General features: G+C 40.4%; 3 protein-coding genes across 6 annotated transcripts; 1 reads left to right on the top strand and 2 right to left on the bottom strand.

The window, feature by feature from the left end:
• Positions 1 to 544: 544 nt before the first annotated feature.
• Positions 545 to 4,797, bottom strand: LOC130171960 (T-cell surface glycoprotein CD4-like). Its single transcript, XM_056380324.1, has 9 exons — positions 4,458 to 4,797; positions 3,453 to 3,494; positions 2,931 to 3,092; positions 2,704 to 2,844; positions 2,044 to 2,280; positions 1,863 to 1,934; positions 1,592 to 1,731; positions 1,408 to 1,475; positions 545 to 1,192 (listed from the first exon to the last, which is right to left on the bottom strand). The coding sequence occupies exons 2-9, from the start codon at positions 3,478 to 3,480 to the stop codon at positions 1,108 to 1,110; spliced, it is 933 nt and encodes a 310-aa protein (XP_056236299.1). The 5' UTR covers positions 3,481 to 3,494; positions 4,458 to 4,797; the 3' UTR covers positions 545 to 1,107.
• Positions 4,798 to 4,923: 126 nt separating this feature from the next.
• On the bottom strand, positions 4,924 to 17,090 carry usp5 (ubiquitin specific peptidase 5 (isopeptidase T)). 4 transcript variants are annotated; one of them, XM_056380201.1, is made up of 20 exons: positions 16,813 to 17,090; positions 16,100 to 16,228; positions 15,866 to 15,944; positions 15,637 to 15,764; positions 15,102 to 15,247; positions 14,493 to 14,677; positions 14,210 to 14,304; positions 13,053 to 13,246; positions 12,696 to 12,767; positions 11,970 to 12,057; positions 11,685 to 11,810; positions 11,451 to 11,604; positions 10,163 to 10,325; positions 9,977 to 10,065; positions 8,729 to 8,914; positions 8,139 to 8,282; positions 7,905 to 8,041; positions 6,645 to 6,792; positions 6,331 to 6,415; positions 4,924 to 5,866 (listed from the first exon to the last, which is right to left on the bottom strand). In XM_056380201.1, the coding sequence occupies exons 1-20, from the start codon at positions 16,918 to 16,920 to the stop codon at positions 5,773 to 5,775; spliced, it is 2,550 nt and encodes an 849-aa protein (XP_056236176.1). In that variant the 5' UTR covers positions 16,921 to 17,090; the 3' UTR covers positions 4,924 to 5,772. The 4 variants fall into 4 exon arrangements, with proteins under 4 accessions (XP_056236176.1, XP_056236179.1, XP_056236177.1 ...); XM_056380204.1 differs by having other exon boundaries at positions 8,786 to 8,914; positions 15,866 to 15,932; positions 16,813 to 17,089; XM_056380202.1 differs by having other exon boundaries at positions 15,866 to 15,932; positions 16,813 to 17,089.
• p3h3 (prolyl 3-hydroxylase 3) lies at positions 17,051 to 25,192 on the top strand. The gene is made up of 17 exons (XM_056380508.1): positions 17,051 to 17,134; positions 18,324 to 18,675; positions 19,778 to 19,962; positions 20,205 to 20,363; positions 20,862 to 21,054; positions 21,164 to 21,295; positions 21,384 to 21,526; positions 21,784 to 21,873; positions 21,969 to 22,021; positions 22,116 to 22,195; positions 22,286 to 22,413; positions 22,495 to 22,590; positions 22,736 to 22,886; positions 23,036 to 23,153; positions 23,436 to 23,511; positions 23,621 to 23,761; positions 24,661 to 25,192. Exons 1-17 carry the CDS (start codon positions 17,051 to 17,053, stop codon positions 24,829 to 24,831), a joined length of 2,352 nt encoding a protein of 783 aa, XP_056236483.1. The 3' UTR covers positions 24,832 to 25,192.
• The last annotated feature ends 975 nt before the right edge of the window (positions 25,193 to 26,167 follow it).

Here is a 26,167-nt window from a genome sequence, read left to right on the forward strand (position 1 = left end):
ACCCAAAATCGACATGAACGTTTTGTTTTTTTTCACTTTCAAATTAACATGAATATGTATGTGTGTTATTGGTGGTCTTGTGTTACTGTGTGAAACAGGTGTTTCGTGTGTATTTCATTATACGTAGCACAGCGCTGGTATCAACACCTGAGTTGTACTGCACCAGTTGTGCGGTATTCAGATCTTTTGAACCAATGCTGGTACGTTTCAAAGCAGATTATGGCACGAAATAGAAAAGATAATGTTTGATATTATGTTGAAAAAGGCCATAAAAGTTATAATCATTAAATTTTTTTTATTATTTTCAATCCCCTTTGATGCTACGCATACTTGGCATTTTTTCTTGAACTAGCCATTCAGTGTACAGTATATATGACTTGTAATTACCTCTCTATATTGTGATTACTATCGGTAATGGTGGAGTTCGCCTTTTCTCCACTGTTCTGAAATAATCTAAACATAGGGGATTGACAGAAAACACTGCATAGTCAGCTTTACTGTGTGTGATTTCATTAGTGATAGAAGCTCCCCCTCCATCCCACAAGGATAGAAATAAAGTTTGCATTTGGGTCTCATTACAGTTTATTGACTGAAGAGTAGATATTAAATTTCAGTACAGTACCTCAATCTTTCCATTTACAACATACAGAAATAAAGACAAGTCTATATCTATCGAACACACAGAAACACAAGGAAGAAATATATCTAAATCAGTTGAATATTATTTAAGATGCAAAGTGGTAGGGAGTTGACAATGCTGTATGCAGGGATATACGAGGCTTAACATGTTAATATGCTGCATAAATGTAAAAAACAAAATAATTACAGACTGTTGTCAAATAGGCCTGCAGAGGGACGGCCTATTTGCATTCTGTCCACTGATTATATCTGGTGAAAAAGCTCAAAGTGCCCACATCATTACATTTGATTTTACTTCATTTTCATCAAGAGCATTCAAAAGCCCATTTACATTCATGCCGTATTCACACTGTGGTTCTCTTTCACTTGCTCTCTCTTTTTCCTTATCTCCATCTACTCCTCTTTCCCCCCTCCTTTCATTTTTCTTTCTTTTTCTCTGTCTCTCCTTTCTTCAGTCTGTCTTTCATGTCACTCCTTTAGCAGGGGTTGCAGAGGGAGGGCTGATGGCTTCCCTTTCTTACGCCCTTGCTGTGGTTTTCCTGCAGCTGTTGGTCTGCGATAAAGAGACGAGAGAGGAGAAGTTTTCACACTAATTATGACACAATAATGAAGTGCTCGGTAAAAGGCACAGTATAAATGAAGGTCAAACAGTCATTAATATAAAATGAATAGAGTCTATTAGAAAGCATCTGTAAAGTGAACAGAGATTACTGGGGAAGGGGTAAAGGGATTTTTTTTTTTAGATAGGAGCAAGTTAAGAACATTTACCGGTTACACTGGCAGAACTGCTTGGGTCTCAGTGACTGTCGGCCATTCTTCATCCTCTGTAATTTTTTCTGTAGTGGAAAAAAATAAATTATAAGATTTTTGTTTGCTACAGAAAAATCCATGCTCCTTCATCCTCTCGACAAAGCAGCATGTGGAGAGGCCCAAGATGATTTTCTTCACTTACCTTCCTTCTTCTGATCTTCTTGCACAATACAATGACAAACACTACCAGGAGAATCACAACCAGGCAGCCAACTCCAACTGCAACCCACATCCACCAGCTGAGCTTAACAGAACCGGACCCAGACTGATGGTTATTACCGCCTGGTTGAGTAAAGAAAACAGATTTGCAGAAAGCAAGGATAATGAGCCAATGACATATCCAGTGAAGAGTCACTTTCAGCAGCCCTGGTCACAGTCAGAAGGTTTACACAAAAAAACAAAGTAATACGCACATTTGAGGCATGACTTAGGGTTGACCTTTGAGCTTTGGGTCGGGGATGATTTAGGTGCTTCAGTGGAAGGCCCTGAAAGCAAAAACACAGCACATCTTGCTTTTCCCATTGACCACATGGGTAGCTTTTGTAGTGGTAAGAAGAATATACAACTTCTTGGGTTGAAGCTGCAGTGTCATACCTTTAACTTCGATGACTAGGTCTTCACTGTACGTCACCTTTTTATGGGAAAACGTACACACCCAGGTCCCTGCATCTGAGGGGGCTACAGAACTAAGATTAACTTTCGCTTGCTTTAGCACTTTACTTTCATTTGGCCTCTTCCATTCGACTTCAGGGCTTTTCCCCAGACCGTTTACATCACATTGGAGGATAGCAGTGCCACCTGCCCGAAAATCGTCAGTGGAGGTGGCCGAAACTGACACAGAAAGAAACAACAGAATTTATTATTTATTTTTTTAATGAATTCTTCAAAAGTTATTTACTAAATTTGCTTGCTATTATTGTTGATGACACTGAGCTATGATAGTAAACTTTTTGTTCTGAACCAACATGATCTTAACCATTGCTCATTTTAAGTTTTTCCTCCCTTTTCCAATTCACTTCAACGACTATTTTCAAATACTGGTGTATTTTTAATACACATTAATCTAACATCAATCTAATTGGGTGTAAGAATATCCATTTAAAACAATACAATGATGCCCATTAAGAACATAAGTATTTACTGTGCACTTTCCTTTCTCTGATCAACAACTCTAATTGTCCTGATGAGGTAAATCCCATGCAATGCTAAATATTTTTCTTTGCAAATACAGTGTTCTTTGGATCTGATGCTGACCTGAAACCACAAGAAGTGTGTACTCAACAGATTTCCCGTCTGCCATGCAAGTGAACTTTCCGGCATCTTCTCTCTTCACCCCAGTGATCTCGAGGTCCTTCCCAGACTTCACCTTTGATCTCGAATGAACGGCAGCTGGACCTAATGCAGAGAATACATGTAGTGTAAACAGCAACAATGGTGATTATAAAATGATACTTTGCTGTATTATGTGTTTTTATGACTACCTTTGAGAGGAAAGCCGAACTTTGAATTAACATTAAAAATCCGAACACTTCCATGCAACCATGACAGGTCTCCCTTTGGGGGGTTGGGTCCACACTTCAACGTGACACTCTGCCCTATTCTTGTTTTGATCACTTCGTCTGCAGCAGAGAGTGCACTGAGCACTGAAGAGAGAGGATCACATTCATGAAGCACACTTCATTTAGTATCATATATTCACAGGACACCACAAGCTCTGTGTATTAATTAAGTTAAGGACAAACTGATGATTTTGCATTATATCATAATTACTTTGCATTCGAGACTCATGTTGTGAATGTCAGGTTTAAGGACAACTAATCAGGTTGAATTCAGGGAATTTGTGGGCATTTGGAACGAGTAAAACACAATAACAGATATTTTCCCAGGTAGATTAAAAAAAAAAAAGTCTTGTAAATATAAGAGACGTATTTAGATCTAAGTGACAAGCAAGTCATAAACCCTTTACTGTAAAAGTTATGTCATTTTTCAGAAATAATACTCACCAAACCCCAACCACACAATGGTCTTCATTCTGAATGGTGGATCTAAAAATAACAGACACAAATGAACATTTCTATCAAGATTAAATCAATAAAGAAAAACACAATTTACACGGTAGTTCATGGTGTGAAAGCGTTTCATAGAAATACCACACACGGCTTCTGTTTGAGATGAATACCTCACAAAGAACCATGTGATCATTAACCACCAAGACATGGCAGTACTTCCTTCCTCTTTCCATCTCTTGTATAAAAAAATATAAAATTTGCCTCATAGACTTGAAAATGAAGCAAATCACTGGGAAAATTCCAGCATGTGTTTTGTATCTTTTGAGTTGAATTAAAACGATGAACAACGCATGTTAAGATGCTTCGACGTAGAGCTGTTCCAAAGGTATGTGATCGTTCATCAGAAGTAAGAAGTTTGTTCCACAGAATCATTGCTTTTTTTAAAAGTTATAACCAATAGGGAAACTGAATCAAAGAAATCATAGAGAGAGAGATCATAAAAATTCTGACAATTCACCACTCTTTGTCTCTCTCTATATTCCTTCATACATTTCATAATTTTCAGAGGTTTAAGAATTCATTTCAGGAAGGTGAAATACTTATATTTATTTGACATTTCTCATTTTCATTTTAAAACCACAAATTATATCTTTCTATTTTGGTTACTACTGAAAATCACAATAATTATAATCAGGCCAGATAATTTATGTCACAGAAATGGAAACAAAATTATTTTTTAAGTCTCTTTAAACATGGTGTAAGTATATTTCACATCACTGACTGAACAATAGATGTAAACTGAAAGCATCTTTAACCCCTACAATCGGATTTGCACACTAAAGGTTTATGCAGCATGTCAAGTTGCTGCATCCGTCATTAAGTTAAAGTTGAACTTCAGTACGAACAAAGCAAAAAATAGTTTCAGAATGCTCACAATGAATCCAATAATTTCATTTAACAATATAAAGCTTGATTTCGTAATTTAGTTTGAGATCTTACCTGAATTTTGAGGCAGTATAGCGACTTTCGTGCTGTTATTGGAGGCCAAAATGTTTCCTCATCCTCTCTGTGCTTCACTTCATCAAACTCAAGAGAGCAAGGATACAAAACTGTAGAAGGCGGAAGACATCTAAAGAGAAACCTGCTCTTTGGAAAGTTGTAGGCCAATGCAAACCCCAGCTCTGTGGGGTTTGCTCTTTGTGTACGCGCCTTCTTGCAAACTAGGTCTAGGATTTTGTTTCCGTGTGCAGCTGAGGAAAGCTCTGTACATTGGCTTAAAACTACTTAATTACAAATAACCAAAACTACACAAGCTTGATATGTTAATCTCAGCAATATGTAAACTGGTCAACTTTTTAATCATGTCGAAACGAAAAGATGGAAAAAAAAAAAAAAGAAATGAGAGTGGGCGAGCTGAAGCAGGAAAACCCACACCATAATGCTTTTATAAAAAAAAACGGCAGAATGACAGAAGGACAATTCTTTATTTGTCACAGCAGAAGTAACAAAGGATTTGTTTGCAAAATAAAAACAGAATAAAACAAAAAATATCACCCAGATATCACCCTCACCAAACTTTTAACAAAAAACAAGTTGATTTGGTGTTTTGACTTTTTTTTATTTCCTTTTTGTGACACACATTTGTACTGTTATTTATCGCTTGACTTATTGACATTTCCTCGTATTGTTGATGTTGAACTGTTTTTTACGTCCTCACTGAAACAGGCAGAGGAGGAGGAGGTGGTGTTTGACTTAGGTGAGGACACCAAGCTGCAGCCGCCCAATAGAAGAAGAGGGGGCTAGAAGCAATAATTTGATGGGGAGGGGCAGTGGCTACTGACGGCAGTAGAAATCAATAATCAGGACATGGATTAATGGTGACAGTTAAGCAACCCTTTTAATATGGAGTGAATAGACTTAGTAACCACAGTCCTGGGGCTTGTTTCATGAGGCAGGTTTTCTGAATTATCTGGAAACATTTGCTGAATAAAACCTAGAACAAGCCTTTTAACTGATCTCAGGTGGTTCTCAGTTTTACTCAGCAAAAATGTCTTGGTAAATTATAGAATCAGTGGAGCAAAAGACACACCCCCACCCCCACCCCCACCCCAACACCTCATCTGTACACACCTGCACAGATTTATTTCACTGTATATATGCAATCTGAGAGACTTATTTACACTTTTGTCAGTTGTGAAGCGTGCCAGGGCATTTGTAAGAGCTTGGTGGGGTGCGACTATGAATGCTGTCGTTGCGTGTTTGTGGTAGCGTCCACATTTCTCTTCCTTCACCCCAAGTGTAAAGCTCCTTTGTCTCATTCAGCCACTCTCCGATAGAAGTAGAGGTATCCCAAGTCTTTGGGAGGTTTCTCTGAAGCACACACCTTCTGATCGTTGAAGATGACCCACCTAAGAAACAGAGAGGACACACTGTTCACAAAGAGTCGTTTGATAACACCTGCTATTACCAAATAACTAAACAGCATAACATTAGAGGACATAATGGCACTTTCCTGTGTTCAAAGAAGGATCCACAAGAACAGATGGAAATATGAAATAAATCTTTTTTCATCTTAAGTGGATATAAACCACTTAAACCTTGGTTTTATGACAGGTTAATACTTTACACTATGTTCACATCAGCAGCTGTGGAAAAGTTTACTGTTCAGACCAGATCTGGAGTATGGTGCCCCCTGCTGAGGCACCATAAAATCAGCTACTCCTTTACAATATAATCAGTATGACTCTTAAGAAATTTCCTCTGTCATACTGGATGAATGAACAACTGGTTAGGATATAATATGTGCTTCTGGCCTTTATATACAACATGTTGTGACTTAAAGCTAGAAACCCAAGTGCAGAAAAACACTCACTGCTGATCCTTCTTGATGTGACAGACATAGTGACCGCACATCGTGCTTGTCCCCATGTGACTGATGAATGCAAACAGCTCGTACTCTGGATAGAGGAGAGAAAACATGAGTTCAAAAATAAAAAAAATACATATAATATATATTATAAAATATTAAATCAAAAAATGATAAGTAGAAGAACATAACACTTTAAATAGAAGATGGTAGTGCTGCTGTCCACAGTTCATGTTTCAGATCACATCCCTGATACTAATTTGTGAGGACACAATCTGAGGTAATGATCATTCAGAATGTCTCCTCTCTCTTGGACTCACTGCCTGGTCCGTCTCTGACACGGGGCCCAGGAGGAGGCTCCCGGCCCTCGCTCTCTGCGGCTGAGCGGCCTCCTTCAGACACATCCATGGACTCTAGGTCATCCAGGTGGGAGAAGATCCAGTCCACTGCCCGGTCCAGGACATTACTCTGAGAAACAAACACCAGTTAAGAGTAATATCTGCAAATGGAGGTTTTGGTTAAATATAAGCTTTATGAGGAGTCTGTTTTGATTATTGTTTAAGTATTTTATAAGTGAGAGGGCCAAAGACAGCTGATGCCATTTCTTCAGAGACTGACCGATTATAGAAACTACAAAATACACTGAATGGATCGTACTAAGTTTTGACACAACATTATGTGGTGATTGGGTTGTGATACTTTAATAAAGAATATATATTCTCAATATATGAGTTCACTCCTATAAGAAGGCAAACATTTGATAATGTTATAATAGTGACTCTCAGCAACAGTAGTCAAAAGGGTAGTTTCTCAATATAAGAAGCGAAGTCAACATGAGACTGATACTGTAGCTAAGAAGGGGACAACAGCACAGAAACAGAAAACTTAGCTTACCTTGATCATCTGGGGTGGAGGTTTGAGGTTCACCCAAACTGGCACCTGAAGCTCTTTCCTCAACTAGTTCTCTTGTGCAAAACAAGTGACACGCCGACAAATACGTGGCAACAATATTTTTCTAGATGTCGTGACCAAGATCTACAGGTAAAAAACGACATTTGACTAACCTAAATTGAGCTTACGCAAGTATCTGTCACTGCTTTAGTAAAAGCTAAAAGGCCAACAGATATTTTGAATTGGTCATCGGGTGCTTTCTGACTATTTTGTCCACTACTCTCATTCTTCAGCAGGTTTGCTCTGTCCCACAGTGGATTCATCTCTTCTGTTTCTCACTTCTTAAACTAATATCTGTCCATTTTATTTGGATATGTAGGCAAAACCATGGTAGCCAATGTAAATTATTAATCACAACCAAAGAAATCTTGGAGATACACACACTAAAATCTAACTCATATCAGTCAGCTTAGCTGGATGCAACTTTAAGTGAAATCCTGCCACTAATTTTGTTGAGGTACAAAAACAACCAATAGGTAGTCTCCCTGAGAATGATGAAAACTTGGCTACATTACAGTTTGAATTAAAAGAGGCAGCTGTGCTTGTATTGGCACAGTCATACTTTTAGCCTAGTGGCCTGTGAAATTAGTCAAACCCCCATCTCTAGCTGGAAGGAATTTGATTCTAACCGTGGCTCGAAGTGCTTTGGTTGCTTGGTCTCGGCTGAAGCCCATGGAGACGATGGTTGCCAGGTGTTCCTCAGACAGGCTCTCGGTGGGAGTGGTCACAGAGCTGCAGCCTGGCAACACCAGGGGGGCTGAGAAGTCTGCAGCCAATCAGAAAGAGGAGAATATGAGGACTGAGAAGAGCAGTCAGACAGATGCTGATGATGTTTTCTGGTGAATTCCCACTGCTCTACACACCTGGGTCATCCATATGGCCCATGATCCAATTCATGGCAGCATCGATTCCAGTGTTCCCTGTGTAGTACACCGCTTTCCTGCAGGCCTCCAGTGGGAATCCCATTTCACATAACTGGGACACAGTGGAGTCATCGAGGACGGGAGCTGAGATGTTGTTGAGAGGAAAGAGTTGAATTACTTGGATGTACTTTGTGAAAAATGTATTTTGTATCGTTTGCTGGTTTTCATTTTTTTGTATAAACTGTTTATTTACAGAAGGAAAAAACATTGCTCTTCTTGTTGTTTTGTTCCCTGTGCATTTCCTTAATATTAACAAAGGTTAAAAAGAAATTAACAAAAGGCAAAATGGCATAAAGAAAATATATAGAAACATCAACCCATATACTACAAAAACAGAACCCTTAAAATATGGCTTCTATAAATGGAACTCAAATCACCTCATATAATGTAAAAGTAAACAAATAATAAGGCAACAGAAGGACTCATGAAAACCGAAAAGGCAGAAAAGAAGACAAGGAGGAAACAAGGGCCGACAAATAAGAGTGTCACAGAGGAAGAAGAAAAAGTGCAGAAATGACAGACAGACTGACACAGCAGTGGGGAGTAGAGTGAGTCGTCCTCCTCGTTGCCATGGGAACCCAGGATACCTTTAACCTCCACATCTGGGGTCATGAGTGGGGGCGGGGCCACCTCTGGGAGAAGCTCCTCCCCTGGCTGCTGGCCGGTTGCACATAGTGCGCTCAGGTCCAGAGTATCAGGAACGTCGATACTCACATCTGCATCGAATCAAAAATTATACAGCACTCAAAACTACTTTCACTGCAGCTCAAATGTTTGTTTTTTCTGAATTATTATTAGTTTATTGTTGCCAGTGTTCATTATAAATAATATGTAAAACAAGTTCATTGTTATCCTGTATCAGGACATTTCAGGATACACTATTAAACTTAACCTTATTCACACATACAGACCTTAACCGAAGATGTTACACGATGCTTTTCATTGCAAAACTGGACCTTAAAAAAAAGATGTTGGCGCCATCTAGCATTGCTCAAAGACACAAAAGTCACCCAGTGGCACAATACAGGGAAGTTGACTACAACTCTATGCAAATGTGTTCTAACAAGCAGAGTCAACAACCTGGAGAACCATTCACAGTTGTTTTGATTTCTCCGGGAAATTCAATCAGAGTTGTTTCTTACTCCACCCAACTATATAAAAGTAAAACAAAATGGAGGAAAAGCTTATCATCGCCATTAACAGCTTCCCAATTCTCTGCAATTTAACTTTAACGAGCTACTGGGACTTGAATAAGAAAGACTATGTGTGTTAACACATGGCTGAGGAAATCACCTAATTTGTCGTGCACCAGTTTAGTGGAAATAGGAAAAAATTCAATCGGAGCACAGTATGTAAATTTCCATCTCAACACTAAACACTACCACAAGCTTGGGGCTTGTGAGAGAGTCAAGGGACAGCCTGTCACTTTGACTCCATATGTCTTAACGGGGGGGTAATCCCATGGCCAGTTATCAAACTTAGATTTTTTGAGACTAATGTTGCTAATTTTAGTTGAACCATTTCATGTAGCTTTGAGCATCAGTACTTGCTCCGATTATTCACACTGATTTGCACTGATGTAGAGCGGTGACCTAAGTGGAAGCATGTAAGACGCTCTGGAGTATATATAGTGCATTGATAAACACTGACAAATGACAGTGAGCCTCTATAACATGAATTTCCTAGTTTGTCCAACTGTCAGGAATATACAAATTTGTGTACAGTAAGAAAGATATCTATCTCTGAGACAAAAACAATTAATAACATATTCTGCTCACCCAGTTTCTTGGGCACCCAGTCAAGGCCAAAGGTAAACTTCTTAATCTGGATAACCAGGTGGTCAGGGAAAGAGGCAAAGCGGGTTGTTCTGACAAACGAGACAACAGCTGATATTAATAAATACATCTAAAAATTGGTTCCAATTAATCTCTGTCAGTCGTGTAAATGGCTGTCTCTCTTCATACTTGGTAGCAGTAGTCTTGGCCTGTACAGCAGAGCTCCAGAAGTCTGTGAGGATCTCTGGTTCACTGAGGGCCGCCATGCAAGCTGTGAAGGGGATTTGTGCACGCACTGTAGGAGCTGATGAGTCCCCCTCCTCACGCCGGCGCTCTGCCTCCTGGAGCTCTTCTGTTACAGAAATATGTGAATAGTTGAAAAACTATTTAAAAAAAACTTGCACACCAAGTTCTGTGTAAAACCAAAAAATTGTTAAATAACAAGTATTAACATAACCCAGAATACAAAGCATATGCACATGAGTCTATAAATGTAAATTTTGTTTCAATTTTGTTTGGATCAAGTCTCACACTTACTGAACCCTTATCTGAACACCTAACAACAGAGTTAAACTGAAATGGGCCAGGCTGACATATCAGCCCATATTAGCTTACTGTAGATAAATAAGAGATATAGCTGTATGTGTCAGCTGATTATTATCACTCTGTGCAGAAATACTAAATATATGTTTAAGGTAATTCAGACAGTGTTTCCATTACATTTTTTGTCCATACTGAAGCACTGACAAGTTTATTTTTCTAACTGTAAAATGCTCCACTCAGCACAAATCTTAGTCAAAACTCTTTAATGACAAAATTTAAGATATCCTTACCAGATCTGTTCATGTTATACAAACATACTCATATATCATTATTAGATTTTTAAAAAACCTCAAATATCCATCATGCTATAGCTCAAATACTATCACTTCTGCTTTTTATAGCTGATTAACAAATGCAACAAAGGTAGTCTAGTTTATCATTTGACTCTTCAGCTCTCTTCACATGATCAGTGGAAGAATTGCTCTGCACTGGCAGAGCAACTGCTTTGCTGTGGAGAGAGTGAAGGGATGTTGAACCTGGTCGTAGCACTGCACTACCTGGGGTATTAAGTGCCGTTTGGATTTTATGCTTTGTCGCTGCACCCAAACGCAGTCACTTTCAACTTTTGACATTGTTTGTCATCACCTTTCAATGAGCAACGAATGAGTGACCACTTCCAGACTGACCACTTCTCATCGGGAGAATAAGTGATTCTTTATCAAAATGAGAATTAAACTAAAATTAAAATTCAGAAATAAGTCTTTACTTGTTGCACTGTTTTTCAATTCTATCTGTGCTTTCCTGCTACCTGGCACATGTTGGTGATGTAACCCAATGCTAGCCTTTGCCTCCGCCCTGTGCTCTGCACCCCACCATGCAGTGGACATTGCTCATTATATGTAGATCTGGAGAGTGTATCCTTTCTGCCCATCACCTGTGTTGGTAGCCTGGTCCATGGGCACAGGCAGCTGAACGATGTAATCTACCCGCTGTGTGTACTTGGCTTTCTGTGATTGCTGACACACAATCCTCTCCTCCACCAGGAACCTGAAGGCTTCAGATGGGTTAGGCCCAGAGCGACAGTTTCTCTGTGGGTAAAAAGAAATAATGATACAAGAGAATAGCTGGGGACCAAAAAGAGAAGCAGAGGCTGTGAGTGTTACTTTACCTCCACCATGTTTATGAAGTGCAATAAAAACTCCTGAGCATCCTGTTGTCGATTGGTGGAGAACTCTGGGTGGCCCCGCCCAACAAGTGCTTTAAACATTCGTGGTGCTATGCCAATTTGGTCTCCCTGCACACAAAGCATGAACAGTCTGATTTGTCAATGGCAAGAGCTAATATTAGGTAGAACACATTCTCACACATTTATGCGAGTAAATCCCAAGTGTATCATGGATATCAGTGAAAATTAAGACTTTGTAAATCCACTGTGACTGATCGCTTCCCTTACCCTGGGTTCAGATGCACCATTTTCATCTCCAGGGTCTAGTGCTGGTTTGGAATACTCTCCTGACAACAGACCGTAGCCGAGCTTGGCTCTGTGATAAACAAACAAAGCTGACATCACTGCACATCCAACAATATACCAGCGTTTCACACAGGAGGAGGATTTGGATGTAGGCCTAGATGTATTTCTGGATTTCAAATAACATGGTGGAATGTCTAATCACAGAGAAGACTTTCTTATCTCTGCTGGGAATAAAAAAAGTTTTTGTACTGCAACAAAAGCAAAGACTGTTTAGAATCAGGCTGCATACACATCACGTCCACCAGATTTCATTGAAAACATAAGATTACTGTGTAAAACATGTTACTGCCCTAAACCTGGCTGTTTGTGCAACATTAAATTTCAATGGCAGCTAAAAAGTGTCAAGTTACATGGGCAATGTAGACTGTACCAGACTAAGGTTTCACTTTTGTTTTCACAATGAAAGCCTCTGTCAGTTTAGACGAGACATTGTAGGAGCAAAGCTCTTTTCTCCTGAAACATAATAGAGCTAAATGACTCAAGGCCAAGTGTCAATATAAGTCTGTCTAAAACCTAGCAATATGAATGGAGTATTTCAATTCATATAAACACATCTGAACTTAAAATGAATGTTCCTGCCAGACCACTGAAGGGTGTTTGCGGACATCCAATGGTAAAAATAACAGAACATTATGGACAGACACTCACACTTGGGTTTTGAAGTCCTGGGTGGGGTCACTTGGAGCTTCATCAATGATCTTGTCGATGTTAGAAACGTACCTGGAAGGCATGAATACAAAATTTGTATGACACTAATTTTTTGCATTCAGTATCTTACTTTTAATGCTGGATTGAAATGTTTAGAGGAATTTCCAAGAAATTAGTAATAACTAAATCACCTCTACTGTAATGATGCACATGATCACAATATTTTCACTGCCTGCCATAAGAATCAACATTGTTCTTTACTACTGAAAATGACAGGGTCAACATATCAAATGAAAGGGACAGGTTGGATGGAGGCAATGAGAATTAAAAAAAAAAAAAAAAGAAGAGGGCACTGACTTGCTCTGGAAGTCTGGAACAGTGAAGAGCACTTGCATGACCGAGTTGAGGTAGCAGCTGTTGCCCAGGTTCTTCATGCCCGTCAGCCCGGGGCCAAAAAGGGGACGCAGAGTGGTCCCCGATTCCTGGATCACCTCCCACTCCCCCACACGCTGGTTCACAGCAATCTCCAGCTCTGTCATAGTCCGCTCAGTCTGAGAGCAGAGAAGTTAACGTTATAAAGGAATGAAGGATGCAAATGTATTTTTTTCACAGTAGCCTTCACTCGTAAAGTTTTGAGAATGATGAGTAAAATTATCCAATACAAAGTAGTTCAGACAGCAGGCAGACGAGCAAGAAACGACAAAACACATCATCACTGCACTAAGTGCTGCACTTTGTCTTCTGCTCCATTGTAGCAAAATTCCTCCACCCCCTGTCTGTGCAACATCATTAAGTGCATGCAGCAATACATTAGCAAGACAAGAAACAACAATTCAGTACACAGTGAGCGGTAAAGAGATCAGACTCTGACAACTGTAACAGTCTGCGCTCTGAGAAAAGCAGGTGGCAAAGAAATGAATGGCAGCAGGAAATCAGAGAAGAAACAGGTTTTGAGGAAAATATCTGAAACTGGGGAAAGTAGGTGGATATGGTGATGGGTATGCCATTAAAGTCAAGCACACAAGAAGAGATACGACTGCATTATCATAGTCCATCAGTCATAATAGGATAACAATACATCATATACGCATATATTGGCAGTGTGCTGCTAAGAAAAAATAATCACGAAAGTCGACTAATTATTAACAATATGATATTTCTGAGATTTAAATTTTTTAAGCGCTGTTGGCTCTCTATCAGTGCAGCTGAATTTTTGACCCCTTAGTAATAAAATGTAATCATTGTCTGCTCTATGAGGCAGAGCCAGCCATAACTGTCTGGATGTCAGCCAACAAGAAAAGAATCTAATATCTCTGACTTAATTTATAACGCTCCAATTGCAAAGCAGAGGCCTGAGCAGTACTTCCGTCTACAAGAACTTGATCCAATGTTAAATATAGTATACCAGTAGGAAAAATTGGCAGATATGATATTTACAATGTTCAATGAGAGAATAATTAAACAAAACAAAACAGTCTGCTTCCACTCAAAACAGCAGAAAAACAAGAACTTACCTTCTCCATGGTCATCATGTCGATCCCAAAGTGAGATAGGTGCTCTGGTAACTTGGAATCCAGTACCATGTCATCCTCATCATAGGAATACACATCTGGAAACACAAAACAGTGACGGAAATCAAAGGCAATGAAGCACTAAACTTCAGATAAATGGACAAACTATATATAGGTCAACAATGTCTATTGATGGAGACTCACCAGAGGTCATATATTATGTTCTTGATATTTTAACATTTTAACCACAGGAAAAAAAAAAAAAAAGGTCATGCCATTTGCTTACCTGCTCCATCAGGAGTGATGGTTCCGAGTTTGACAGCGAGTGGGTATCCAGTCTCTTGGAAGTGAAGAAGGGCGTGATTGTTGCCCCCAGAGCCATCAAAATACCTGCGACCACACAGCACTTTGCCGTCTGTCAGGTTCATCCAAATATTCTCCTGAAGGTCACACACCTCACACCGCCAGCCACTAAAATGGAGAAAAGAAAAGTAAAATAAACCCTCCACATGTTGTGAAATATTGCTTTTTAAGATCTTGCAGGTTTTGAATAATAGAATATCATAGGAGACACAACAGCATTAATAAAGTAATGTGACAATGGATCAACAGATCCTAAAAGCAAATGTGTCCTTACTTGGACTTCACTTAATTTAATACACCATTGCAACTGCTAGGGTTTTTTTTTTTTTAACAGCATGTAGGGACAGCTATTGTATTTGCAGGTTTGCACATCCTTTCATCAATTTTGAGTGAAATATAGAAGCAGCTTTGTTCATGAAGTCACTAATCTAGATAAGATAACACTTTAATGATCCTCAGGCGGGGAAATTTGGATCTATGAGGAACTGTATGGTAGGTTTAATTTAGGAACAGTTGGGGCCTCATGTCTCACCTGGGAGGGATCTTGACTCCATTGTCAAGCTGTTTAAGGTCAGCGGCATGCCTGGACTCCTGTCTCACCTCTCCGTCCCATTGTTGAACTTGTAAGGTATGAGACACTGAGTCAGCTGCCATTATACCCGCCATTGACAGGGACACCTTAAGGGATGGCAAATGAAACAGGAACAAATTAGACCTGACTAACAGCTCATGAAACTTCTGCACTATTTTATCACTGAGGTTAAAAAAGTCTATTACACACATATCCCTGTGTATTCCCATTTTTTAGAATTAAGGGATATATCGACAAGATGCTGTATGAAGACTAAAATGCCAAAGATCTGTGAAGATTGCCTATGTTTGCAGCAAGCCTCTGTGCTAGGGGCTTTTTACTGTGTTTTCATTTTATGACAATGTGTTTGGTACTGTGAAACTGTATCGTAAAAAATTTAATTTGTAAAGTAGTATATTACCATTGTGATAACCCTGATAGAGCATTAACAGAATAATAACATTTCTCTTGCTAGGAAACACAAACGATATCTCACCCGCTCTCTCACAACGTCAGGCATGGTAGTGAGGTCATCTGATGCCACTTCCTGTCTGTCAGGTAAAATGACCACCTTTACATCCTCTTCATACTGCTCCTGATCCACATCAAAACCTCCTTCAATCCCTTGACAAAGCAGAAACAAGTTGGGACACAGACACAGGTCAGGCTCAAAATAGGACTGCTGGATATAATGTGATTGTGTAAATACTCTTTCATGCACTCACCTATGGCCAGTCTGGTGGGCTTTTTCTTAGGTGGGTGTCCAGATCCAGAGTTATTGTCATCTTCCTTCTGTGAGAATAACTTAAAATATCAGTGGGTGTTGAGATTTGTTCACTGTTTATGGAAAGAGATTATGCTGATAATGTCAAAACATAATTTACATATGTGTCAATGGGGGTGTGGAATTTACCACAGTTTTAAGAAAAGTAAATCAGAGAGTATATTTAAGTGACCACCTTAGCCTTACGAGTCCGGGTGATGTGCAGGTAAGCCCTCTGGCCAGACCGAGCATTGTGCCTGTCCACATACTGACTCCCAAAGCCCAGGAAACTGTTCATGCACACATACAGGCCTCCTTCACTTTCCTGTAAAGAAGACACAAGCAATGTTCAACGCTTCAACCTGTCCTCGTCTCTTTCTATCGTGAAACATCACTTGGAAGTTTAAGTTGGGGGCATTGTGGGTGACAGCATCAGCTGCTATTTTTTTTTTTTTGCAAACTAGCTCCACAATCAGCCTGCTAATGTTTGCAATTCATCTTAGCACTGGTTTAATGTTATCTAAATCCACGAGGACCTTCAGTTGTAATGGCTGAGGTATTATGGGTTGAGTTACGTTAAAAAAAAAAACCTTGAACAGTCCTGCAACAGTTGTGACCATAAAGACCACCAAGTCAGCTTGCTAGCTAGTTTGACAGCATACCCGGTTACACTAGCTAGCTAACAAGCTAGAGCAGCTAAGTTTCCATTACAGTGCATTATTAGCTTAGCTTGGTGCTAGCTTGCTAGTTAGTTGAAACAGTAAAATCTAGGAAGCCAGTGCGTTAAAGTAGGACAGCGCTGACATAACGTCGCATTAGATAAAAACAGGAGATAGTGAGAGCGAGGGAGAAATGAAACAACACTGTTTATTAGCTGACGTTAAGATTTGTAAAGGGAAGATGGCTCACCGGCGAGGAAAATGACAAGGCGCATTCGTCTTTGTGGACGCGGTCCCCGGGCTTCGGAACCCGAATTGTGGACAAAACCGACATCAAAACCTCACCAACATCCGCCATGACAAGCGAGCTAGTTTTGCCTTTCAGTGGGACACTTGCTCCTCTGAGTTTGGACCCCCAGCCTCTTAATTCCCCGGCTCGGAAGAGTGCCCGTTGTCTAGCCCGTCCTCTGGTGTCTGTGTTCGGCTGAATGAATCATGAGATGCTGCCTTGTGTTGAGAGAAGGCCGTACGAACTGTGTTGCCTGCACGCCGACGGGCTGCGCCTCGGTACCGTAATCTGTAGAGTATCTGCACCTGTCGTGATTTTGTAATGCAGTGAATTTACATCCCCATCGCATCAATCGAGAAAAAAATAGTTGGTAAAATATCATATCAGTAAAATCATTATTTTACATTAATGCGCAAATTATAATAATCTATTGATACAAGATATAATAGTATAACACTCAGGGGGCATTTTCTTCTCTGAGCAGATTACTTCAAGTACATTTTCCAGTAACATGCTTATATCTAAGTCACACTTTCAGTGCAGACCTTTACTTGTAACACAAGACTTTGTTATTAATACTCTCACTTAAGTACAGGATCTGAATACTTCCTCCACCAGAAAAGAATAGATGCAATTCCCACTGGTTCTCTTTATTTTTTAAGGATACTGTCATAGAGACTAACGTTGTGAGTTTTATGCACATCTTTATTGGGGATACTGATATTCAGTGCCAGTCCAAATTAAAGAATTATCCTTTAGGGTTTAACATTGAATTTACCATGTAAAAGAAATGTTAGAAAGATTTAGGCTAAACATAAATTATGCTTATGATTTTTGTAATTCAGATAGAGAAACTCTTTTGTCATTTTTCATTCATGTTTGTTCACTCTTATTTATTCTGGATAGATATGCAGAGTCTTATCAATTAGGAAATGGGAACTATAATGTACAGATCGATGTAATTAATCTGATGTTGTAGCCTATCTTGTGGTTAGTGAGACAGGTGTGAATACGTCCTACATTGAGTTGATCATTCTTAGTAAATTTCACATGCACAAACCTAAATAGTCTGGTTCCAAATCCTGCTTATATTGTGTTTTGTATGACTGTTGTTGGACCTCTTTGTTGTAAATAGAGTGAAAGAGATTTATTTTTCGTTCAACCTATTTATTTGTACATTTACGGTAACGTCAGTTGAACCGTACCAACGTCTGCCTCTTGCGGCCACAGAGGAGAATACAACGACTCGGCAGTTGCTGAATAATATTCAGTTAAACACATTATGTTGCGTTAATTAGCTCAAAACAAGTCAATAAGTTGAATTTAACTAGATTTAAAGAAACGGAATTACTAGTCAGTGACATTAACGAGGAGCACAGTGCATACATCAAATGAAATGACAGCATTTACTCTTCTCAAACGGGAGGAAACTTTCTGGGTTAGTCTACTTCGTTCCCTAAATATTTCCATAGTCCCTCCTCCTCGTCTCCCAGCTCCGTCTCCTCCACAGAGGGCTGGTTTCTCGGACCATGGCGCAGCTCTCCGATCATTTCACTGTATACGTGGCGCTTCATTTAATTATTCCAGCATCACTTAGTGCTACTGCAGTAACTCCGGGTGGCGGCAGCGCTAATGTTTTGTCACTTCTGTCGCCGTATGATTTTTTGTATTACAGCGGGGTGCGTGCATACTTTGGTGAGGAGTGGGCTAAAGCTGCGGAACAGCTGGAGAAATCCATCGTGACCAAGGAATCACTGTTCAGAGTCCGCAGGCAGTGTCACAATGACTGTGTCGCAGCAGGGAGAGAGGCGCTCTCCAAACTGGGTAAGTAATGAGGTGATAAATATACGTGTGTGTGCGTGTGTGTGAATGTGTGTGTGTGTGTGTGTGTGTGTGTGTGTGTGTGTGTGTGTGTGTGTGTGTGTGTGTGTGTGTGTGTGTGTGTGTATGCACGCGCGCCTGTTTGCACCTTTAGGGTGTAGTGATTGGGTGACCCTAGAGTCAATGGTGTGCCCGATTTACTATTATGGTCTTTTTTCAATTGGTATTTATTAGTCATTTAAATTAATTAAATTGACATTTGAATGATATAATAACAGTCAGTAATATGTTAATAAAATGTAATGCTTCACTTTCATTTCCTATGCCTGTGGTTACCAAACGTTTTGGCTGGTGAACCCTTTCAATGAGGTCATGTTTACTTGCCACCCCTCCTCATATTATGTCCTTCACATATGTGTAAACTTAAGTTGCCCACACAGTATTTCTACAGTATTTCTGAGCTTGTTTCCTATAATGGACCATGTTAAAGTCTTCAGGAATTCATAAAACACTTGCTTAAAGTTATGACATTCATCTGTTTCCCTTCACTTTTTAGTAGCATTAGGCCTGGCAGTTAGCCAAACTAACTTCTTTGGATGAAGGATAATTACTAGTGGGGAACTAAAACACTATGAAGTCACTGGCAGCATCCCTTATTCTCAGTGTCTGAGTGTGTGGCTTAAATATGACTTTGACCTCGAGAGCAGAAGGCAAGTGCGTGGCAAAATCAGAAACAAACAGAACATATAAATATTAATTATTAGTAAAAAGTAATTAGTGACAGTCCTATAATAGTGTAATAGTTAAAAACTTGCTCCAAATCAACCAGCCACAACAGTAAAATCCTGCCTTTACATTAATGCATGAATAATAATAATATTTTGATTTAGTGTTCATAGGTAATATGTACCATTTAAACTGTTATTATTATATATTAATATAGTGTGTACATTTCAAATAGAGGAAGCTCCATTATTACTCCAAATGTTGACAGTGCATAAACAGTGTTTATAATTTAGACATAATCATCCTTTGTATATATGACAGACAATGTTCAGTGGTATATTTCACCCCCAAAAATGATTCATGTTTTCTGTATTGTTAGATTCTGCGGAGGGGAGTCTGTGGGACCTCTGGGTCTTGGATTGGGTGCAGCAGAGAGCTGAGTGTTTAAGGTTCTGTGTTGGACGTTCTGTGACCCTTGCAGGGCAGCTCCCTGTTTCTTCAGACATAGAATATGAATTCAGCTCTCGCAACCCCTACAACTTCCTGCAGGTCACATACTACAAGGTAAGTTGTTCTCCAGGCAGTCATCAAGGTCTGTGGTATTCTACTAATTGGCCATTTGTCATCACTGTTGGTAGAGGTGCATGTTAGCTTATTTCAAAGTGTCATTTAGAGGCAAGAGGTTTCATGTCTGTGCTGTGATTCACTAAACCTAATTATGACTCAGGTCACAACTGTATTCTATTGCAACACTCCTGTCTTTCTATGACAACTGTCATTCAAACTCTCCCCTTCATTCACATCAGTTGGAAAAGCTGCAGAAGGCGGCGTCAGCAGCTCACACCTACTTTGTGGCCAACCCCAGTCACCTGGAGATGAGGAACAACATTGAGAAGTACAGGAGGATGGAAGGAGTGACCGAGGAGGCCTTCCAGGACAGAGAGATTGAGAATGAGAAGCACTGGGTGAGGCATAGGGGGGTGATGGATTTGAGTAGGGAATAGGGTTACACTAGGTAATCTTGTACATTGGCTGCCCTGAGTGGCCACAGTGGGTTACGGTTATCTAAGTGTATTCAAAGAGAAATATTTTGGAGATGTAACTATAGGGAGAGCCAGCCATGGCCTGGGGGACTGAATTCCTCTCTCTCTCACCTCCACTCTCTGTTATCCAACCATGCAATCCAAACTCAGTTTTACTCATTGAAGACCTCTGTCTGAGCAACTGATTTTGTCTTTTCAGAAACACGTGTTATAACATGATTAGGCTCGTCTGAAATTAGCTTAGACGGTCCATGCAATGGCATCCGCTTCTATCTCAAATTTCAGCCACCATTTTATCTTTTAATTAACAGAACAGTTTTATGCTTATACTCTCATTTTCTTCCAACGACACGAAATCCAGTCTAGCAGAGTTGTCTGTATTTAATAGAACAATATTATTCTCAAATCTATCAAACCCAGGTTCTGTATGATGCTGCAGTCCAGCATGAGGCCTCCTCTGACTGGGTGCATGCAGTAGAGAAATGGAAAGCGTGTGTGAATGAAACACTGCGGCAGACAGAGGAGTGCAGGTTGCAGTGTGAGGTGGCTTCCCAACGGCTGCCTGAGGACAGGGGAGTGGACAGTGTAGATGGTGTGTTCGAGAAATCCGCTGGTAAGAAGGAAACAAAAATAAAAGATTGCAGCCTTAATGTTTCGCCTTGGCACAGACAGAAAGAAAAGATATAGCACTCCTTTTTTTGCCATTTTTATTTCCCATCTAGCTCTTTCTCTCTCGCTGCTCTCGTGCCGGCAGTCCTGTGTGACTCAGGTAGCCACGCGACCTGGAAGGATTTCTGCTCAGGAGGACTACCTGCCCACACAGCTGGAGCATCTGCACATTGCACAGTTTAAAGGTGAGGGTTTAAAGTTCATCATGATGATTATTTAATGTGATGTGATGATACAGTGCATGAAGTGCCACTCTTTCCTGCTTCCCAACAGCTGGTGACATTAGTGGAGCGGTGAGGACTCTGCGCTCTCTTCTCCTGTTTTACCCCTCTGACAAGGACTCTTTAGACAACCTGCAGCTCTACTATGAGACACTAGGAGGAGACACAGAGTCACAAGGCACACAGCCTGCGCAGGTACCACTCACTGTCCATTATATTAAAATCACCACCATGGTGATAATAATGATCTAAGTTCCTTGATTTTTTTTCTCTTAATCCATAAATCTCTTCAGCTTAATGTGGGAACAATCAAGTTGACAATTGTGCCATTTTCTTTTGTCAAACATAAATGTCCTCTCTGAACCCATAAAAGGAGCTGAGGAATCACTGTTCATTCGTTCATCCGTTAATTTTCATGTTTGACCGCAAGTTTATGTGTATTTGTCATACAGGAGATTGTCAGATACATCAGTCGCTCTTTGCAGGAGAAGAAGCTACTGTATTTTGGTATGGAGAACCTTGACTTCAGTTTCACCGACCCAGTAAGCACTGATGCCAAATAAATAATATTCTGATGGGCATGAGGAAGAACTTTAAATCTTACCCTGAAAGAGTTTAATGCTTGTTTTCCATGTAGGATCTTTGGACTCCAGAGGATGTTGTACCCAAATCACTGATGGAGAATTGGAGGTGAGACACACAGGAAGAAAACTGATTCAGTCACTTGTGCTTTAGTAAAAGTTAATGTAATGTTGACTGAGTGTGTTTTGTCTTTTACTGTTAGAGCTGAAAAAGAGAAAATGCATGAGAAGATAAAAGAGGGAGAGCAGCAGGAGGAAGTGGATGACAGTGGCTTTTTTGCAGGTGAGGTGTGAGTCGTTCCACCCTTTCGTTTCAAGTCTGCAGCAGTCTGCAATTTCCTCTCTCACCCTCTCTTGTTTGTCTTCTATCCAGGTGGTGCGGTCCCTCGGGTGGGTGTGACCATCGCCATGGACGAACTGGTTCTGAACGGGACAAATCGCGTAGTACTGGACGGAGTCATGACTGAGAAGGAGTGTGACAGAGTACTGCAGTTAGCAACAGTAAGTTCAGATTGTTAAAGAGTCGGACCTCATCAGATAGAATCAGGAACACTCACCTTCATTTCCTCTTGACTCTGATAGGCTGCCGCATCAGCTGGAGATGGTTACCGAGGACGACGGTCTCCGCACACACCTCATGAGACATTTGAGGGCCTGACAGTGCTCAGGGCTGTAAAGGTGGGTGAACGGGAGATAATTCAAGAAATGAATATGAATTAATTTAAGAATCATATTATCATGGTGTGTGGTGGTAATCTCATGCTTGAACATAATTTATTAAATTGATTTTTTTTTTTTAACATAATCTTAACTTCTTTCACAGTTGGCTCAGGATGGCCTTGTCAACCAATCAGATGCCAAGCTGTTACATGAGCTGGGCGAACGAGTGAGAGTCCTGCTGCACTCCTACTTTAGGAGCCCCTCAGGGCTCTTCATCTCTTTCACACACCTGGTCTGCCGCAGTGCTGTCGCAGGTAACACCCGACATTATCCACATCTCTCCGAAGTGAGATTAATCTGCTCGTGTAGATCTAAAAACAACTACAGAGTTTCAAAGAGTTCTGATGCTGTGAACCTTTGTTTAAGTAAAATAATGGTTTGTTTGGTTTTTCTGTGCTCTCAGGTGACCAGGAGGGCAGGTTGGATCTCTCTCACCCCGTCCATGTTGACAACTGTCTCCTTGAGCCAGAGACCAAGCAGTGCTGGAGGGAACCACCAGCATTCATACACAGAGACCTCAGGTACACACATTCAATAATTAATAATTCATGTAGTCTCAAACTCTTAACATAAATAATATTTAGAGATACAGACAGACAGAGGTAATGTCATTTTCTTCCAGTAAATAACATCTTTTTCACACAGTATTCTTGAATCAAGTGATATTACCGTTGTTTTTACTTTCACTCCTTCACATGGAAGCAGAATGAGAGAGAGAGACCTGGGGAAAGAGAGAAAAAGAGAAATAGATCTGTTAGTGTTATTTTATTCTGTCAAACGCATCAAACCTGTTTCTCTCACAGTGCCATTCTTTACCTGAATGACAACTTTGATGGTGGAGAGTTGTTTTTCACTAACCGGGATGCCAAGACCGTAACAGTAAGATGCTTTTCAACCTGGTCTGATAGACAGAAATCATTTAATTCTGTGATTTTTAAACCTGCATACAAATATTTTTTGGACCTTTTCCCTTTTCCCCTGTCTCCAGGCTCAAGTCAAACCCAGCTGTGGTCGACTGGTGGGCTTTTCCTCTGGTCCAGTGAATCCCCACGGTGTCACTGCAGTGACCAATGGCCGGCGGTGCTCACTGGCCCTGTGGTTTACAAAGGAGAAGCTCTACAGGGACATGGTGAGCATAATGACAACACTCAGCAGTGCGTCCTACTCAAGTAGCCTGCAGTCATGTGGTTGTTGATGTTGCGACACCGGTGTAAGACCAGCTGGAGACGGAGCACAATGCAAATTTGGTGGTTGTTTTCGTGTTTTGTCATTTGCAATACCTGGCCTGTGATCATACCATGTCAGTGACGTTTAGCTTCATCATGCTGTAGATTCACTGGGAAAAATTATTATCATTCAGTCTCCAAATCCATTCGTAAAGAAATTGCAGTGTCCTCATTTGTAAAAAAAATAATAATAATAACAGATGTGCCAGATGCTCCTCCGAAGAGCTGCTGTTTATTAGTTGAGCCAATTATTTCAATAATGTTGAAATAGTTAGGGTTGCTTACCCGTGTTTAGCATGATGCAGACTGTTTAATTCAGTGTAACTTCAAAGAAGAAATAACACATTTTTTCTTCCTCTTAAAGATGACAAGCCAGAAAACACACCCGTGCTTAGAGGTTTTTGCTGCTACAACCTTACTTGGTCTGCTATGACCAGGAGCTTATGATGCCTGATACTAGCTAATGTTAGCAACGTTGTGTAACTGACATTACTGGGTCTTCTGTACTAGTGCTATTGTTATACTATGTTTTAATATTTATATCATTATCCACAGTTGTCCTTTGTTGCTCCAGCGTTGAATGTTCAGCAAAAGCTACATAGTCTAACTTAATACTGGAGAACCACTTTATGCTGGTGGAGCCTCCTTGTTAATATGACTTACCACAGAAAAACAGGAAAATTAAAGTTTCTGAATATTAACTAAATAGTAACTCTAATACTACTTGCCTTTTCATGTCATAGGGGCCACAGGAAATCAATACTTTGATACTCATTGCTCTACTTTTGTCTGTCTTCCTCAGGAGCGAGAGGAGGCAGAGGCCTTGTGGGCTGCAGATGGACAGAGTGTGGTGAAAAAGGACGAGGAGGAGGCGGAGGGCAGCGCCACCACCACCAGGAACGCTCGGAGCCAAGCAACGAAGGAGAGGAGCAGAGGGAGAGGCAGGGTGACAGGGGGCAAAGATGAGCTGTGAGAGCCTGAACAAACCTGACAGACTGAAACTGGAACACATTTTCATTTGCATCCATCCAAGTGGAGAAGTTCCTCATCCCACAATGGGACCATTACACCAACCATGAACAGCTCTCTGATTTTACAACATGGTCTTTCAGTTTTTACCCACACATTCACTCTCTTCATCTTGCTGCCTTTTCATGTAAAGCTTGCATTTGTGTATATACTGTATTTATACTGTATATGATGAAGGTAAGTAAGGGAGACACTGTCCTTTCCCCTCTCTCTGTAATGTCCGTCTGTACTTTTGTTTTAGCAGCTTTAATGACTGATATCACACTCTCTAAAAATGAAGAGAATAAAAGAAAAGATGAATGTGACTCTTTGCCAGTGTCACATGAGAACTGTGTGCCACATCCACGCCAGTGAGGTACAGAAAAAGCCTTACAATAAAGTGGAAAAAGGGCTGTGTAATCTATTAAGGGATTGCCTCACACCGTCTGTGGCTGCCTGCTGATTAAAACTAAAAAATGAAAGGGTTCTCAGTCTGTAACCTGTCTGTTAAGAGTAGAAGCATGTGATAAGATATACAATTAGACAGCAGCACAGCAGTAGGAAACAAAAAGTAATTACATCAGCATAGTGCATCAGAAACTAGAGTTCAAGGCAGTAAGAGGGAGAAGAGGGAACAGAGAGAGAGAGAGGTGCGCAGGGGAAAAAAAGGATAGAAATAGAGAGATTACTGTTAATCCCTCATAAATGAGTGCATTTGTTTATGAAGCTTAAAAAATCTCCCATTTAGAATATGGAATAGTAATCCTGCAAGAGATCATTTAATCATTCACGTCCAGAGGAGTGACACTCGACCACCCACTTCCATCTTATCCTTCCCATTACAACCAGTGCCTCCTGTCAGCCCCCTCCTCTGCTTTCGTCTCGTGCATTAGGTACAGAGTCAAGCACTGTTTATGGCCCATATTAACACTCTCACTCCCCCCTGTGTTATAATCCCCCGCCGCAGCAGAATTGGGTCGGCAGGACTGTTTAATGGAGCCTTGGGTTTAACCTCTTCCCTCCCTCACACGCTGAAACCACGCAGTACCCTAAAAGTCTGCATTAATCTTCTCTTAAGTAGGTGTTATGTCTGTATAATGCATCTAAGATATCCTCACACTAAGCACTCCGGCCGTCTACTGTTCTAATTACACACTTGGCAGAAAAGCAGAAAATTTACAGCCATATGATGTCATCTTTCCATGTTTTATATGATTAGCAGAAATTATGCAAGGCCTATCAGCATAGTTATAAAACTGAAATCACAACATCCTCTTGTCATTATAACTAAGTGGTGTGTA

This window comes from Seriola aureovittata, chromosome 7 (genome assembly GCF_021018895.1).
Source record: "Seriola aureovittata isolate HTS-2021-v1 ecotype China chromosome 7, ASM2101889v1, whole genome shotgun sequence".
NCBI lineage: Eukaryota > Metazoa > Chordata > Actinopteri > Carangiformes > Carangidae > Seriola > Seriola aureovittata.